The sequence below is a fragment of the Cyprinus carpio genome, chromosome A14 (genome assembly GCF_018340385.1).
Source record: "Cyprinus carpio isolate SPL01 chromosome A14, ASM1834038v1, whole genome shotgun sequence".
Lineage (NCBI taxonomy): Eukaryota > Metazoa > Chordata > Actinopteri > Cypriniformes > Cyprinidae > Cyprinus > Cyprinus carpio.
In genome coordinates, this window is record NC_056585.1 from 11,692,150 (window position 1) to 11,704,559 (window position 12,410).

The 12,410-nt window shown below is 40.2% G+C and overlaps 3 protein-coding genes across 5 annotated transcripts in view; all 3 read right to left on the bottom strand.

Moving 5' to 3' along the window:
* The window catches only part of LOC122133921 (SH2 domain-containing protein 4A-like), a 956,524-nt gene that overhangs the window by 629,645 nt on the left and 314,469 nt on the right, over positions 1 to 12,410 (bottom strand). The gene's annotated exons all lie outside the window — the stretch shown is intronic.
* The window catches only part of LOC109066939 (sorting nexin-25), an 825,452-nt gene that overhangs the window by 206,697 nt on the left and 606,345 nt on the right, over positions 1 to 12,410 (bottom strand). The window lies entirely within an intron of this gene.
* Positions 1 to 12,410, bottom strand: part of LOC109089189 (storkhead-box protein 2-like) — a 61,955-nt gene that overhangs the window by 3,962 nt on the left and 45,583 nt on the right. For all 3 annotated transcript variants that reach the window (XM_042770629.1, XM_042770630.1, XM_042770631.1), the window contains exons 2-3: positions 8,730 to 8,882; positions 572 to 2,825 (exon numbers count right to left, since the gene is read on the bottom strand). In XM_042770629.1, the coding sequence (XP_042626563.1) occupies positions 572 to 2,825; positions 8,730 to 8,882 (2,407 nt within the window). The remainder of the gene's footprint in view (positions 1 to 571; positions 2,826 to 8,729; positions 8,883 to 12,410) is intronic.

Here is a 12,410-nt window from a genome sequence, read left to right on the forward strand (position 1 = left end):
TAGTGGTCAGTAATATTTCAAGTCAACTACTGTCACAGCAGAACAACCATTTTAACAATGTTGCTAAGCAAGTTAAAGTTAGTTAAACTGTTGATGTGTTTATAGCTAGTTACCTGAAATATAACCCATCAGGTTTAATGGCACAGACATTTTAAGTTAACTCTATCTCTATCAGACTACCGAGGTTTATTACTGTCACAGTAATGTAAGAATACATGTTAAGTATGTACAACAGGACAGTGTGTGCCTACAACACATTCGTCAAGCATAGGTGTTTTTGTACTTGCATAGAGTATGTTTCTAGCCTTAATGTCATTCACAGAGGTGATTACTACTGGTTAAAATAAGAATGTAAGGTTTGCATGAACTGGGGTTTAACTAAGGCTCTACAGAATTCTGTCATGTCTATAAAAGCATAAAACCCTAAATGTTCCTTTGAGTTAACACTGAGTTAAAAACAAGGATAATAACTTATGTGTATTCATAGAATAGCATACCCCTCATTTCAGACACACCCTATTGCCAACACAACAAATGAAACAAATCCTTAAAGTGGCCCTGAGTGCCTTACCGTGGGGAATTAAATCCACTGTCCACAGTCACACTACTGGAGTCCATACTGTCCAATCGGGTAGAATGGACTGATTTTTGGATGTTGTTGCTCTCACCTTCCTTGGGACTTAGAAAGGTAAGGTTCTTCTCAAACTTCCGCTGCAAATCACGCTCTTTTTCCCGTTCCAGCAGCCATTGCATTGTCCCTCCTTCTTCTAGAACTTTCTCCTCCATCCGATTCTTATGACTAGTCTCCTCAGAGTCATCATCCGACACGTTGTAATAGTCGAAGGTGGTTTCTGCGCATGAAGCCTGCTCCTGAGCGGAGGATGGTGGCACGGTCAGTGGTAGAGGTTTATCAAAATGCTCCTGAGTCTCCAGGACCTCTGCTGACTTGGTGTGAGGGGACTTACCTATCGTACCTGGCCTTGAGAAGCTGCTCTCCACATAGTCTGGAGGTTTGAACAAAGTTTCTTGGCTGTAAACCTCTGGCATTTTGTCCAAGTCACCTGAGTCAGGATTGTGTTGGTGCAACAATCGTCCATTGGGGAGATGCTCGGGGGTTTGGCTCGTTGACGCTATAGAAATACTACTTTGTCCCTTTGCTGTCTCCTCTTTATATTCTATAGGATGAGGTGGTGTAAGATGAGGGGTCAGTCGGTCCGAGGAGATCCCCTTCCAGACACTATCCTTAAAGTCATGGCTGGGTTTTGCAAGAGAAGGTGGGGCAGAGAGAGACACTTCATTTGCTGCAGTGCACTGGAAATAGTCATCTACTGGTGTCTTGGGAGAGCAAGACTTCAGGTCATTGTAACCAGGAAGACTATCCCTGCTTTTACTCTTCTCCAGCGTCCGGTAAAGCACAGCATCCTCTGAGGATCCTCTTCCAACATCAGGCACACAAACATCAGAGTGTAATCTAGCAGCAGAGAGCATGATACGGGAATAGTGGGTCGCCTGCGCAGATGCCCTCAATGTACCATCATCAGTGTAGTACCGACTCCTGTCATCAGGACTGCACTCAAAGTCCTCTGGGCCACCTAAGTATGGACCACCAAGTGGTCCCTTAGTGTTGTCCATGGACCGTGACCTTTCTTTGGCCTTGTCTGACCTCTCATTTCGTGACTTTCTCTCTTGCGTATGACTATGACTTCGGTGGACTTTGGAATGTGACTGTGCCCTAGAAGGCTCTGGGAATGGCATTTCTGTCCGCCGCTTTGCCAGCTCCCCAGAAACATCCCACTCTGGAGCGGTGGTAAAGTGAGACTCCACAATATTGGGGTTGCTGTGCACCATATACTTCCCCCTATTCCGCTCCATAGACATCATGGCTTCGCGTGGAGAACGTACCAATGACGAGCTGTAGAATCTGTAATCACGATTATAGGATATGTCCAGATTGGCTCCTTCAGACGGATCCCCCCTGGATGCACGTGTTTTGCTATGGGAACGTGAGGCCTTGCCCTGCTGGGTCTTTCGATGGCTACGGCTCCTCTTGCTGCGGGCACTCTGCTGAGCCGAGGAGTTTGCCTTGTTGCGCTGTGCCTTCTCCTCCTCCAAACGCTTCATTACGGCTGTGTGGCGAGCCAGGTTCTCCACCGTGAGATCTGGGTTGATCCGACGGATGATCTCCATCTCCACCTCTCTAGGAACAGTACTGGGTGTCTCCTCGTCCCGCAGTGGCCACTCCTCAGGAGGGAACTGGGCTGAAAATGTGGCTAGATGTTTCGTCTTGTCCTTCTTGAAGCTCAACCTGAACAGCTTCAGGCCAAACTTCTTAGACTGCTTCTCCCCACTGCTGCTGCTTCCATCTTTGTGTTTACTGTTTGTCTCAGTTTTAAATGGAAAACTAAGCGTACTCTTACTCTTCTCTGATGGCTGCTGAGGGGTCGGAGACACAGGAGAAGACTCTTTATGCTCCTTAGACCTTTTCTGTAAGGTTGAGGTATGCGTACTAGGGATGTCCTCCCGGTAGCTGTTGTTGTAGGAGTCACTGTGGTTCTTGTGGTGAGGTCTTTCCCGGACACATCCGGAAGTGGACGGTGTCATGGTACTTGAGTGAGGAGAGGTACATGGCTGCTGCTGCTGCATGCGTTCTGGTATCCTCTCGTCTAGGTGGTACCACTTGCTGTTAGTCCTAATGAGGGAAGGTGTGATGAAGTATGTTTGCTGGGTAACAATGAAATAGCCCTCTGGGGTGGGGTAAATCTTCCGCTCTCGGACCAGCATGTTGAGCGTGTGCCGCAGGATCTCCATACTTGGAGTGGGGACACCTACCGGATAGAAAAAGAGACAGAAGACAATCAGGCCCAATGTGTCAACACAAATATCTTGACATCAACAACGTCCATATTATGCTGATACCACAATCTTAATATGATACATCTGTACATGATGACCAATGTTAAAATGGGATTTAAAAACTCCATGTTGTAACTTTTTAAAACAAGTACTTACAATTTTTCCATTTATAACAATGTTTACTGTGCATTATTCATTGGTTGCCTTTCATGTCATCCATGACACATCAGAGTATTTATATCTGCATATAAGCTGAGAGCATAAAAATAAATATTCCCACATTCACATTCTGTCCTGTTTCATACTATACGTATGGTTGTGTTTAATACAGCATATAGACATGGCACACTGGTGGCTGCCCTCTCTGCCTGGTTGACTGGTTTCACAGCTTTGCTCCTCTGCTGGCATTACTCCCCGTTACATCATGGAGTTCTTAAAGCCAGCCTAGTGTGACGCAATACACCCCCCCACTACCCCAACTGCAGCTAAAATGCAGCAGGCAACACCCCATTCAGACATCCACATTTCGGGGGAACAGTCTACAGTATATGTCTCTGTCTGCACTCTAAACCTCTGTAGTCCAAATAGAGATATTTGTGATGATAGCTTAGTGAGTGCATTTGTGATGTCACAGTTCTAAAGGGAAACACAAAGTCTGTGAGCATTTTTTGTCCAATCCTGAACTCTTTTCAAACCGTACAGAAGCTTCAATGTGTCAAAATATGGAGGTAAAAAGTTTTTGATTGCTGTATCGGTTCGGCTTTTTCATTTACATTTGTAGTCCAGAGCACTGCTACATGTAGATGCTGAGGTGGAGAAGGGTTGCCTGTACTTACATCATAGTTGCTGCTTAGTTTCCCTGTCAATGAGGTGCAATCCTAATTCAACTTTACAAGCACTCTCTCACTCACCAACACACACACACTTAAATGACTGTCTAATCCAATCGAGAACAACAGACTTTCACTTACTGCAGAAATTCACTTTGGTTCTAAAGATCTACAGCTGTTGAGTTAAGAAGTTCTTCAACAAGATCTTCTTGATGTCTTACATTTAAATGACTATTGAATGTGTTTGCAACGTTGGACTCACCTGTTCCTTCTTTTTTATTAGTATTAATAAAATAGTTTCCAAAAATATGAAATAAGACAAATGGAAGTATTAAATGGGATGGGAACATGACCCTGGAGGGACTTGAACCTCTCCAATGAGCACCACCGCTCTAACCAGCAGACATTTTTGTATTAAACTGGTACAAAAAGTAAAAGGTGCATCAACATAGACAAATATCCATTCTTCCTAACCCAATACTGGGAAACAGTTCAGAGAGTTTTATAAAAATAATAATTCATTCATCATCCAATCAATATGGCAGAGTCTACCCTAGGACACCAGTCTAATCCTAGAATCTCCATTAACTAACCACTGACCATTTTTCATTTCTATATTGAAGTGCTCCTACAAAAATGGATAACAACTTTATCTCAACTAAACAACTTTTTTCTTTCTTTTCAGGTCACACAGAAAAAACGTCTGAAGAATACACTGAGCCTGTTTTGCAAAAGTTTCAATCTCAGTGTTTTACATTTAGATGTCAGAAAAAGGGTGTTTTCTTCTCCAAACAAAAATACTTTGTCCTCAACCGGAGGAACCAAGCAATAATAATGTGATGCTGTGTGCCTCACCAAAATATAGACTTATTTTTACAGGATCCATCCAACATCCTTGGCAGCTTTTTCCAAAAAAATAAAAAATAAAAAAAAATAAGGATTTGCACCTGAGCACCTGTGGGAGGTGGGGGAGTTCTATAAAACAATACTTGCAGTGAGATTAAGTGCTACATGAGTCATATGAAAATGTGCTCTGTGGAATAACATTACATCCCTGTATCCTTTATTTTTACAGTCAATGTGCCCAATATGAGTCTCTCTCCAACAGACTTTTATCCAACGAACAGAAAAAACAATCCCCATATGACTTTTATAAAAACTCTCGAATGCATAAATACATGTACATGTGTTATTTTGGCAGATGCTTTTATCTTAAGTGACTTACAACAGTTCAAAGTAACCTTACAAACTAAATCAAACCAAACCAACTCAGGTACCATATTCACACACAGAGATTCTTGATGCTGGTATTATGGTCCAAGTGGAGAGATTACCGTCCAGGGGGTGGATTCACGAAAATCTTCTTAAGAAATAATTTCTTAAGATAAATTACACGAAGTTCGTAAGAACATTCTTAAGTGCAATTCTTGAAAAATTCTTAAGCTCTCAAATATATTCTTAAGAACATAACAGTCTTTATCTGAGTGAATACATGACGCACTGATAAACTCTGTATTTTTGCGCTTCCTGCAGATTACCCTAATAATCATAATAAGCATGTGCACTATTTTCGTCGCGACTTTGACTGGCGCTCAGCTTCACGTTTTTAATGCAGTTACTTTTAAAATATCCTGTCTCAAGCTGCAGTGGTACATTTCATTCATTTTTGTGCTGTGTTTTTGTGCTCTCATCCGAGTGAACACTTCCGGTATGTATATCTGCTACAGCAAACGTGTCCTGCGCATTCATGTGCACTGAATACTGCCAAAGATTATGACGTATTTATAAGCTAAAATTAGAAGCGTTCAATTAAAGCTCCCTATCTGATTCGTTTTAGAGTTGCTACTGAGTTCTTAAGTCAGCAAAAAGTAGCATCACACATAGGCTTATCATGACCGATCATTGTTTACATTATCAGTCTTTGCTGTTACTTCAGAAAACTCGTGCACATCCCAATTAATAGTCCTACTACATATTATGTGTAGCTAGTGTTGTTGTAATGTTTAAATATATCAATTAATTTGAAATAACCCAAAACATTCATTAAATAATTCTTACTGTTTGGGATTTAAGACAAGTCTGGGGTTGTTCTAAATTAAAGTTATTTACGATGATTTTTAAAAAGATTATTTTCAAGAATTTGAATTCTCAAAAATTGAAGTTTTGTCTTAAGAACAATCTTAAGAAAAAAAGATAAGAATATTCTTAAGATTAATTTTTGGGAATACAAAATATTAACTTTTTTCTTAAATTAAAAAATAAGAAGAAAATGGCAGTTAAGAAGAAATTTCTTCATAAATCCGGCCCCAGGTGTGCAAACTTACAGCTTTGTGTACAGGGTGTGCGCTAAAAGGATGAGGTCAAGATTCTATAGTAACCTCAGTATTCACTACTGATTCTATAGCAACCTCATAGCCTCACAACATAAGGGACACAGAGATCATTATAACTCAGCATCTGCTGCATCTCTTTAGCTCACTCTCACATGATATATTCAACATCACAAGATTTGGAATAGGCAATATTTTGAATAAACCACAATATATTCGCCATGATTTTTCTAGACATGTCAAATTAACCAATAATCTTGAATCTTGCAATAATTTCTTAAGCCATCAAATTATTGAGTACTAACTTCATAATCTTTGCTTGTTTCTTGCATGTTTCACCTCTGATTTAAATGTATTGACTAGTCCTCTGATTTAAACATCAGCAGCAAAAATGCAAATAATTTGATTAAATTCAGGTGAATAAATTCAAAATCTTTTTAATCCATTGTAGAGCAAATACAGATCTAGTCAGAAACAGGAACTTTAGCTAGATCAACGAGCCATTGTGTTAACCTGCACAATTTTTACTTCAATTAATGATACATTATATTCAAATAAACACCTAATAGCAGCATTTCAATAATAAAAGAAAAAGAATATTTTATACTTGTGTTTGCATCCCACTTTAAGTCTATTCATACACTATGTATGTGTGTACTGTTAATATTTTGTTACAACACATCCTCTGAGAAAATACTAAAACATTTTCCCCTCATACTCCAACCACTAATTTCAGCAAAACACCATTATCTTGTGCTTTGTTTCTGCAAAATAGCATATAACAACAAATGTCAAACTTCCTGTATCACTGCTGTGACCACAACATGCTTTATAAAGCTCTAAATAGAGACTTTACCCAGATGTTCCAGGATATGCCCATTATCATGTGCAAATGGCTGTGTAAATGGTTACAATTGGTGTTACTAGAAAAAAATAAAAAATAAAAAATAAACAGTGAAGAAACTAAGATCAGTGAACCATTATAAATCAGCATGTAAAACTTATAAAAAAAAAAAAACGTAAAGCAAAAAGATGATAACCGTTCCAAAAGTCTTTGATACAACACACGGGGTAATCCAAGACACAGGGTAGTATAGACGCAACACTGAAGTAACAGACGAGACCAGACAAGAACTGAAAACACAGCAACTTAAATGCACAGACTAATGAGGTGACAGCGGAACGTAATAGCAAATCAAATCAGTAACCATAGTGACAAATGCAGACAAGGGAATGATGCAAATGAAAACAAAGTCCAAACTGAACTGAAACCATGACACTACATCCCCCGATCTCCTGGCTGGAGGAGGAGCCCAGCACGTAGACAGAGAGCCGAAGAGCTAGGGTGACACTGTGGTGTCCAGATGGATGAAGGGATGAGGTGAAGCTGGAGGAGTGGAATCCCATAGCAAAGGAGGGCAATGACTGACCAAGGTGGAGCCAGAGGGACGAGGGAGCCCAGTGGAGCCAGTGGTATGACGGGCCATGGTGGAGACGAGGAAGCTAGGAGCCAAGGCGGAGCCGATTGGTCAAAGTGCCAAGGTGCAGTCCAGGATTCGGAGGCAGAGACACAGGATTCTCACGCTAAGGATGAGCTGGAGACTGGAAGCCCCAAGGAGAGACAAGACTCCAGGATGGTACTGACTGAGGGTGAGCTGAGGGACTTACAGGAACCAGCGGTGACAGGACAGCAGAACTGGCAAATATATAGAGAGGAGGCTGGGAGGGAACACAGGAGGTTCAGGAGAGTCAGGAGGGTCAGGGCTGGATGGAACCAGCGGGAGGAGACATGATACAGGGCAATACATGAAATTATCCACTTCAACATTATAAAAAAAAAAAATGCTTCCAGAGGCCAGCTCACCCTCAGTGGCGGGACAGGGTTCGGGGCTTCTTTCCATCTCCTTGTACTCCACTAATACATGTGCAGTGTTGCTGGCCCACACACCTGGTTAGACGCATTAATCGGCTCTGGCTCCAGGGCGATGGCAGGCTCAGTTGCTTCTCGTGCTGGCTCTCCATTTGCAGTGGGCTCAGGCAGACGCTCCGTGTAGCTAGGTGATGGCGGGCTGGGCTCTAGGACTGACGATGCTCTGAATCAGGTAAAGATGCTCTTCAGACACCTAATGGCGGTCCTGTGGTGTCTGGGAGGTCTACGGGGTGATTGTAATTCACCCTGATCCAGAGCAGCGATTTCAGGGTCTCGTCGTCAAACGGTGCGTTGATGGCAAGATGACAAAACCCTTCAATATAATCCAGTAGTTTGTGGCTTGTTTGAGCCATGGCAGTGAATTTAGCCACATAGTCCATTTGTAGTGTTCCGGTCTTCTGTCAGCAAGTAGCTGAATACAAACGCAGGAGGAAGAAGATAAAGGTTCCAAAAGTCCAAAGGTTTAATCCAACACACGGCGTAATCCAAGACACAGGGTAGTATAGACGCAACATTGAAGTAATATAGACAAGACCGGATAAGAACTGAAAACACAGGAACTTAAATACACAGGCTAATGAGTTGACACAGCTGAACGCAATAGCAAATCAAATCAGTAACCATAGTGACAAATGCGGACAGGGGAATGATGCAAATGAAAAAGTCCAAACTGAAATGAAACTATGACATCATCATCACATGAGCTTTTGTATTGCGACAGTACTTTGAAGGCATTTAAGTGCATTTACTTCACTGATTTTCTGCATAATCATTGAAAGACATTACCTGGGAAGCATGTTGCTAGGTGCTCGATGAGAGTCTCTTGTGTGACAGTCTTACGGGCGGAGTTCATGGCAGAAATGGCCAGGCACAGGATTTCTCCCAGTGGGATGAACTGGGATTGGCTGATGGGAGACATGCTAATGGGAGACACATCACCTGCAAATAAAATGCAAATAATAAATGGTTATTCAAATTCTCTACTGTGTGCTTAAAAAGTAAATTAAAACACATTGCCCCTGCTGGTTTGTGTTTATATTCTGCTTTTTTTTTGTTCTGAACCACAATACATTTGCATCTAGATAACAACTATGCAGAATACGGCAAAATGAATGAAAACAAAATTCAGTACAGACTGGTACTGACATCTGTACACACTACTCTGCTGCAGCTTGTCACTCACACTTTTCAGCAAAGTGAGTGAGTAAACACAAAAATACACAATTTGACCAATTCATGTCATTAATAGCGGTTCGCTTACGCAATTTAGTATGACTGCATTTATATCAGAACCGTACCGCAGACAACCCCTTTTAGGCAGACTCGATTATGGTTCGCTGGTGTGCACCCGAGTCCAGAAAACAACATTCACATTATCCAAACTAACTGAACTCTGACGTCAAATGAACCCAGGTGCACACCATAAGTGCTAGTGTGAAAGCCCACTAATACCAATATAGTGGCAATATACTGTTCATCCGTAGATAATCGTTTCAGTAAATAGTTTCAAAATCGTTTCAAGTTCATATTCTGTAGAATAAGCATTTACCTCATTTCAGCAATTGTTCTATAAATCTCATTTGCTGTCTTTATTTTGTATTAGGAGCCATAGTTCACTGACAATTAGGCAAAATCGCCTTCATAATCACAGCTGAATATCATTCGATTTCGAACGCGATATTGTCTAGCTTGTCAGTGAACTACGGCTCTGTGTAGTGAAAGCCCCTCAATCTGAAAGCAGGTGATGGTGATTTACTACTAATCACGGGACCGGCTTTACTGACGAGATGTTCATGACAATCAAATGCGATTAATTGCACAGCCCTATTTTGTATTGTATTTATCAGCATTATATTAATCACAAATATCAGCATTGACATTTGAAAAACCCTTATCAGCTGACCCCTACAATACAATCACAAAACTGCACCTTGGGAAAAAAATCACTGGCAGTCTGACAAAAACACTTTCCAACAACATTTTAATCTTCAGTCTCTGTTTTTAAAAAGCGCTGCAGCAGAAATTACAGATCCCACCTTTAGCATGCTGAAATTAAATATCTGCCCTTGACACAACTCTATCATCCTTAACTACCGACGTAACACTTGCTCTCTAGACTGACCCACATTCTGAACTACTCAAAGACCTCTCCCAAAAAAAGCACATAACATCTGGTGCTAAACTCTCCAGTACAGACCCTGGAAGAGACACCCAGAAGAGGCAACACACCAAGACAGCAGGCATTGGCATCTGGGTAAGTAGCTCAGCATGGATCCCTGTCTCTTAGGATCTAAATCGGGCTTATCAGGCATGCAAAGCGAGGACGGGAACATACTGGTAATGCACCTTCCTGGCTGGTGTTGAACAAGGGTAAGCTGATTAAGACTAAACATATGTGAGGAGTGCACAAAGTGAACTAGTGTCCACGTGAAGGTGGAAAGCAATAATGAGACCCACTCAGGGTGGTCAGGCTGATAAAGATGAAACACTGACCTAAGATCTGTTCGATGCAGGTTATCAGGGATGGTAGATGCAGGAATCTGATCGCAGATAAACATGCTTCTTGTAATGGAGACATGAACTATAGATATGCATAGGTGTCCCATTTACAGTCTGGCCTGGTGACATTACTTGAACAATGTCCAGGAGGTTGTCAAACCTGCTCAAAAAACCCAGGTGTACAAGTAACACGAGTTTAACAGGACACTAAACAATTATAGCGAGTTTCGGTTCAAAGGCAATCCCAGCACAAACATATGTACTATTAAGAATATACTTTAGTACGGGTCACCTGAGAAATATCAGATTTAAGTGCAAAACAAGAGTCTTAAGACGGACTAGTGAATAACCTGACAATTTATACAGCGCACAAACATGCCAATCGCTGACTGAAATTTGCTTAATCCATCTGAAAACAAAGTCATGCTACAAGGAAGGAGTAATCAATCGATTTGTCAAGATTTGCTAGGTTATCTGCATTAAATCTTTGAAATGTACTCACTTTTAAGGAATGTAGTAGGAATTAAATGAGATATCCATGAATATTACATTCTGCCTAATAATCAGAATTTCTGTCCATTCAAAAGCAGTAATATACTAGCCTAATTGTTCTCCAAATGAAGAGAAAGCAGTCTTCACACACGCCCCTTATTTCTTGGACATTTAAGTCAACACTGTTGTGAAATTAACTGAATTGGTAACAGGGTTATTATAGTTAACTAAAACTATTTTCATTACTTGAAATATAATAAACTTTAACTTAAATAAAATAAAATAATAATCTAAAACTGAAACAAAAATGAATAAAAAAAACTATGCAAACACACACATATATACCCTTATATATATATATTTATATATATATATATATATATAAATAACTTAACCCTTAACTGAAATTAAAATATTTTTTTAATGTAAACTGAAATTAAAATAAAAAATTAAAAAAAAATAAAAAAAACAAAAAAAAAAGATTATTGGCCGATTATCGTCGCCGATATTAGCAAAATAAAGTAATCGGCCATTTTCAAAAACCGATTTTTGCGATAAAACCATTTTTTTTTTTAAATGCGCGATCTGGCACTGATCCAGCCACCTCAGTCAGACGCACCGCTCTGTGGCCTAAAAATCGTCCGTCTGATTTGTTGGTAGTCACGAGGAGCAATACGGCTGGCGGCTGGAAAATGAATTAAACCCGCCTACTGATTCTAATCAAAATGTTCGCTCTCACACCGAAAGCACAGGAGCTGCTTCAGTGATATCATCACACCATCAATAAGTTTCTCTCGAAGTTAAGAATGCAAAACAAAAAAAGTTACCTATACCACTGATACATCTAACAATTGTTCATGAACAATTGTTTATTGCTAATTTGCGTTTAATCAGAAAATACATTAACTGTTAATCTACATTTACATTTATTACTAATAATCTTCTAATAATAAAAAAAAAACAATTAATATTAATCTACAATTAAACTGTTAATAAAAGAGTATTTAAAGATAAATTTATAGGTTACTGACATTAACTGTTAATCTCGGTTTACAGTTAAACTGTTAATAAAAGAGTATTTAAAGATAAATTTATAGGTTACTGATTATTTCTGTTAGCTATTGCATTGATGTTAACATATAGAACTTTACAGTAAAGTTTTTCACTTACAGGTTTATTATTGTGCTACTGAATGAATGAATGAATGAATGAATGAATGATGCATTTATATAGTGCATTATTGTGTATTGCTGTACACCTAAAGCACTTTTACAATCATGTGGGGGGTCTCTCCTCAACCACTACCAGTGTGCAGCATCCACCTGGATGATGCGACGGCAGCCACAGTACAACGGCGCCAGTGCGCTCACCACACACCAGCTACAGGTGGAGAGGAGAGAGAGTCATAGAGCCAATCAAGTGGATGGGGATGATTGACAAGGGCCAGTTGAAGCAATTTGGACAGGACACCGGGGT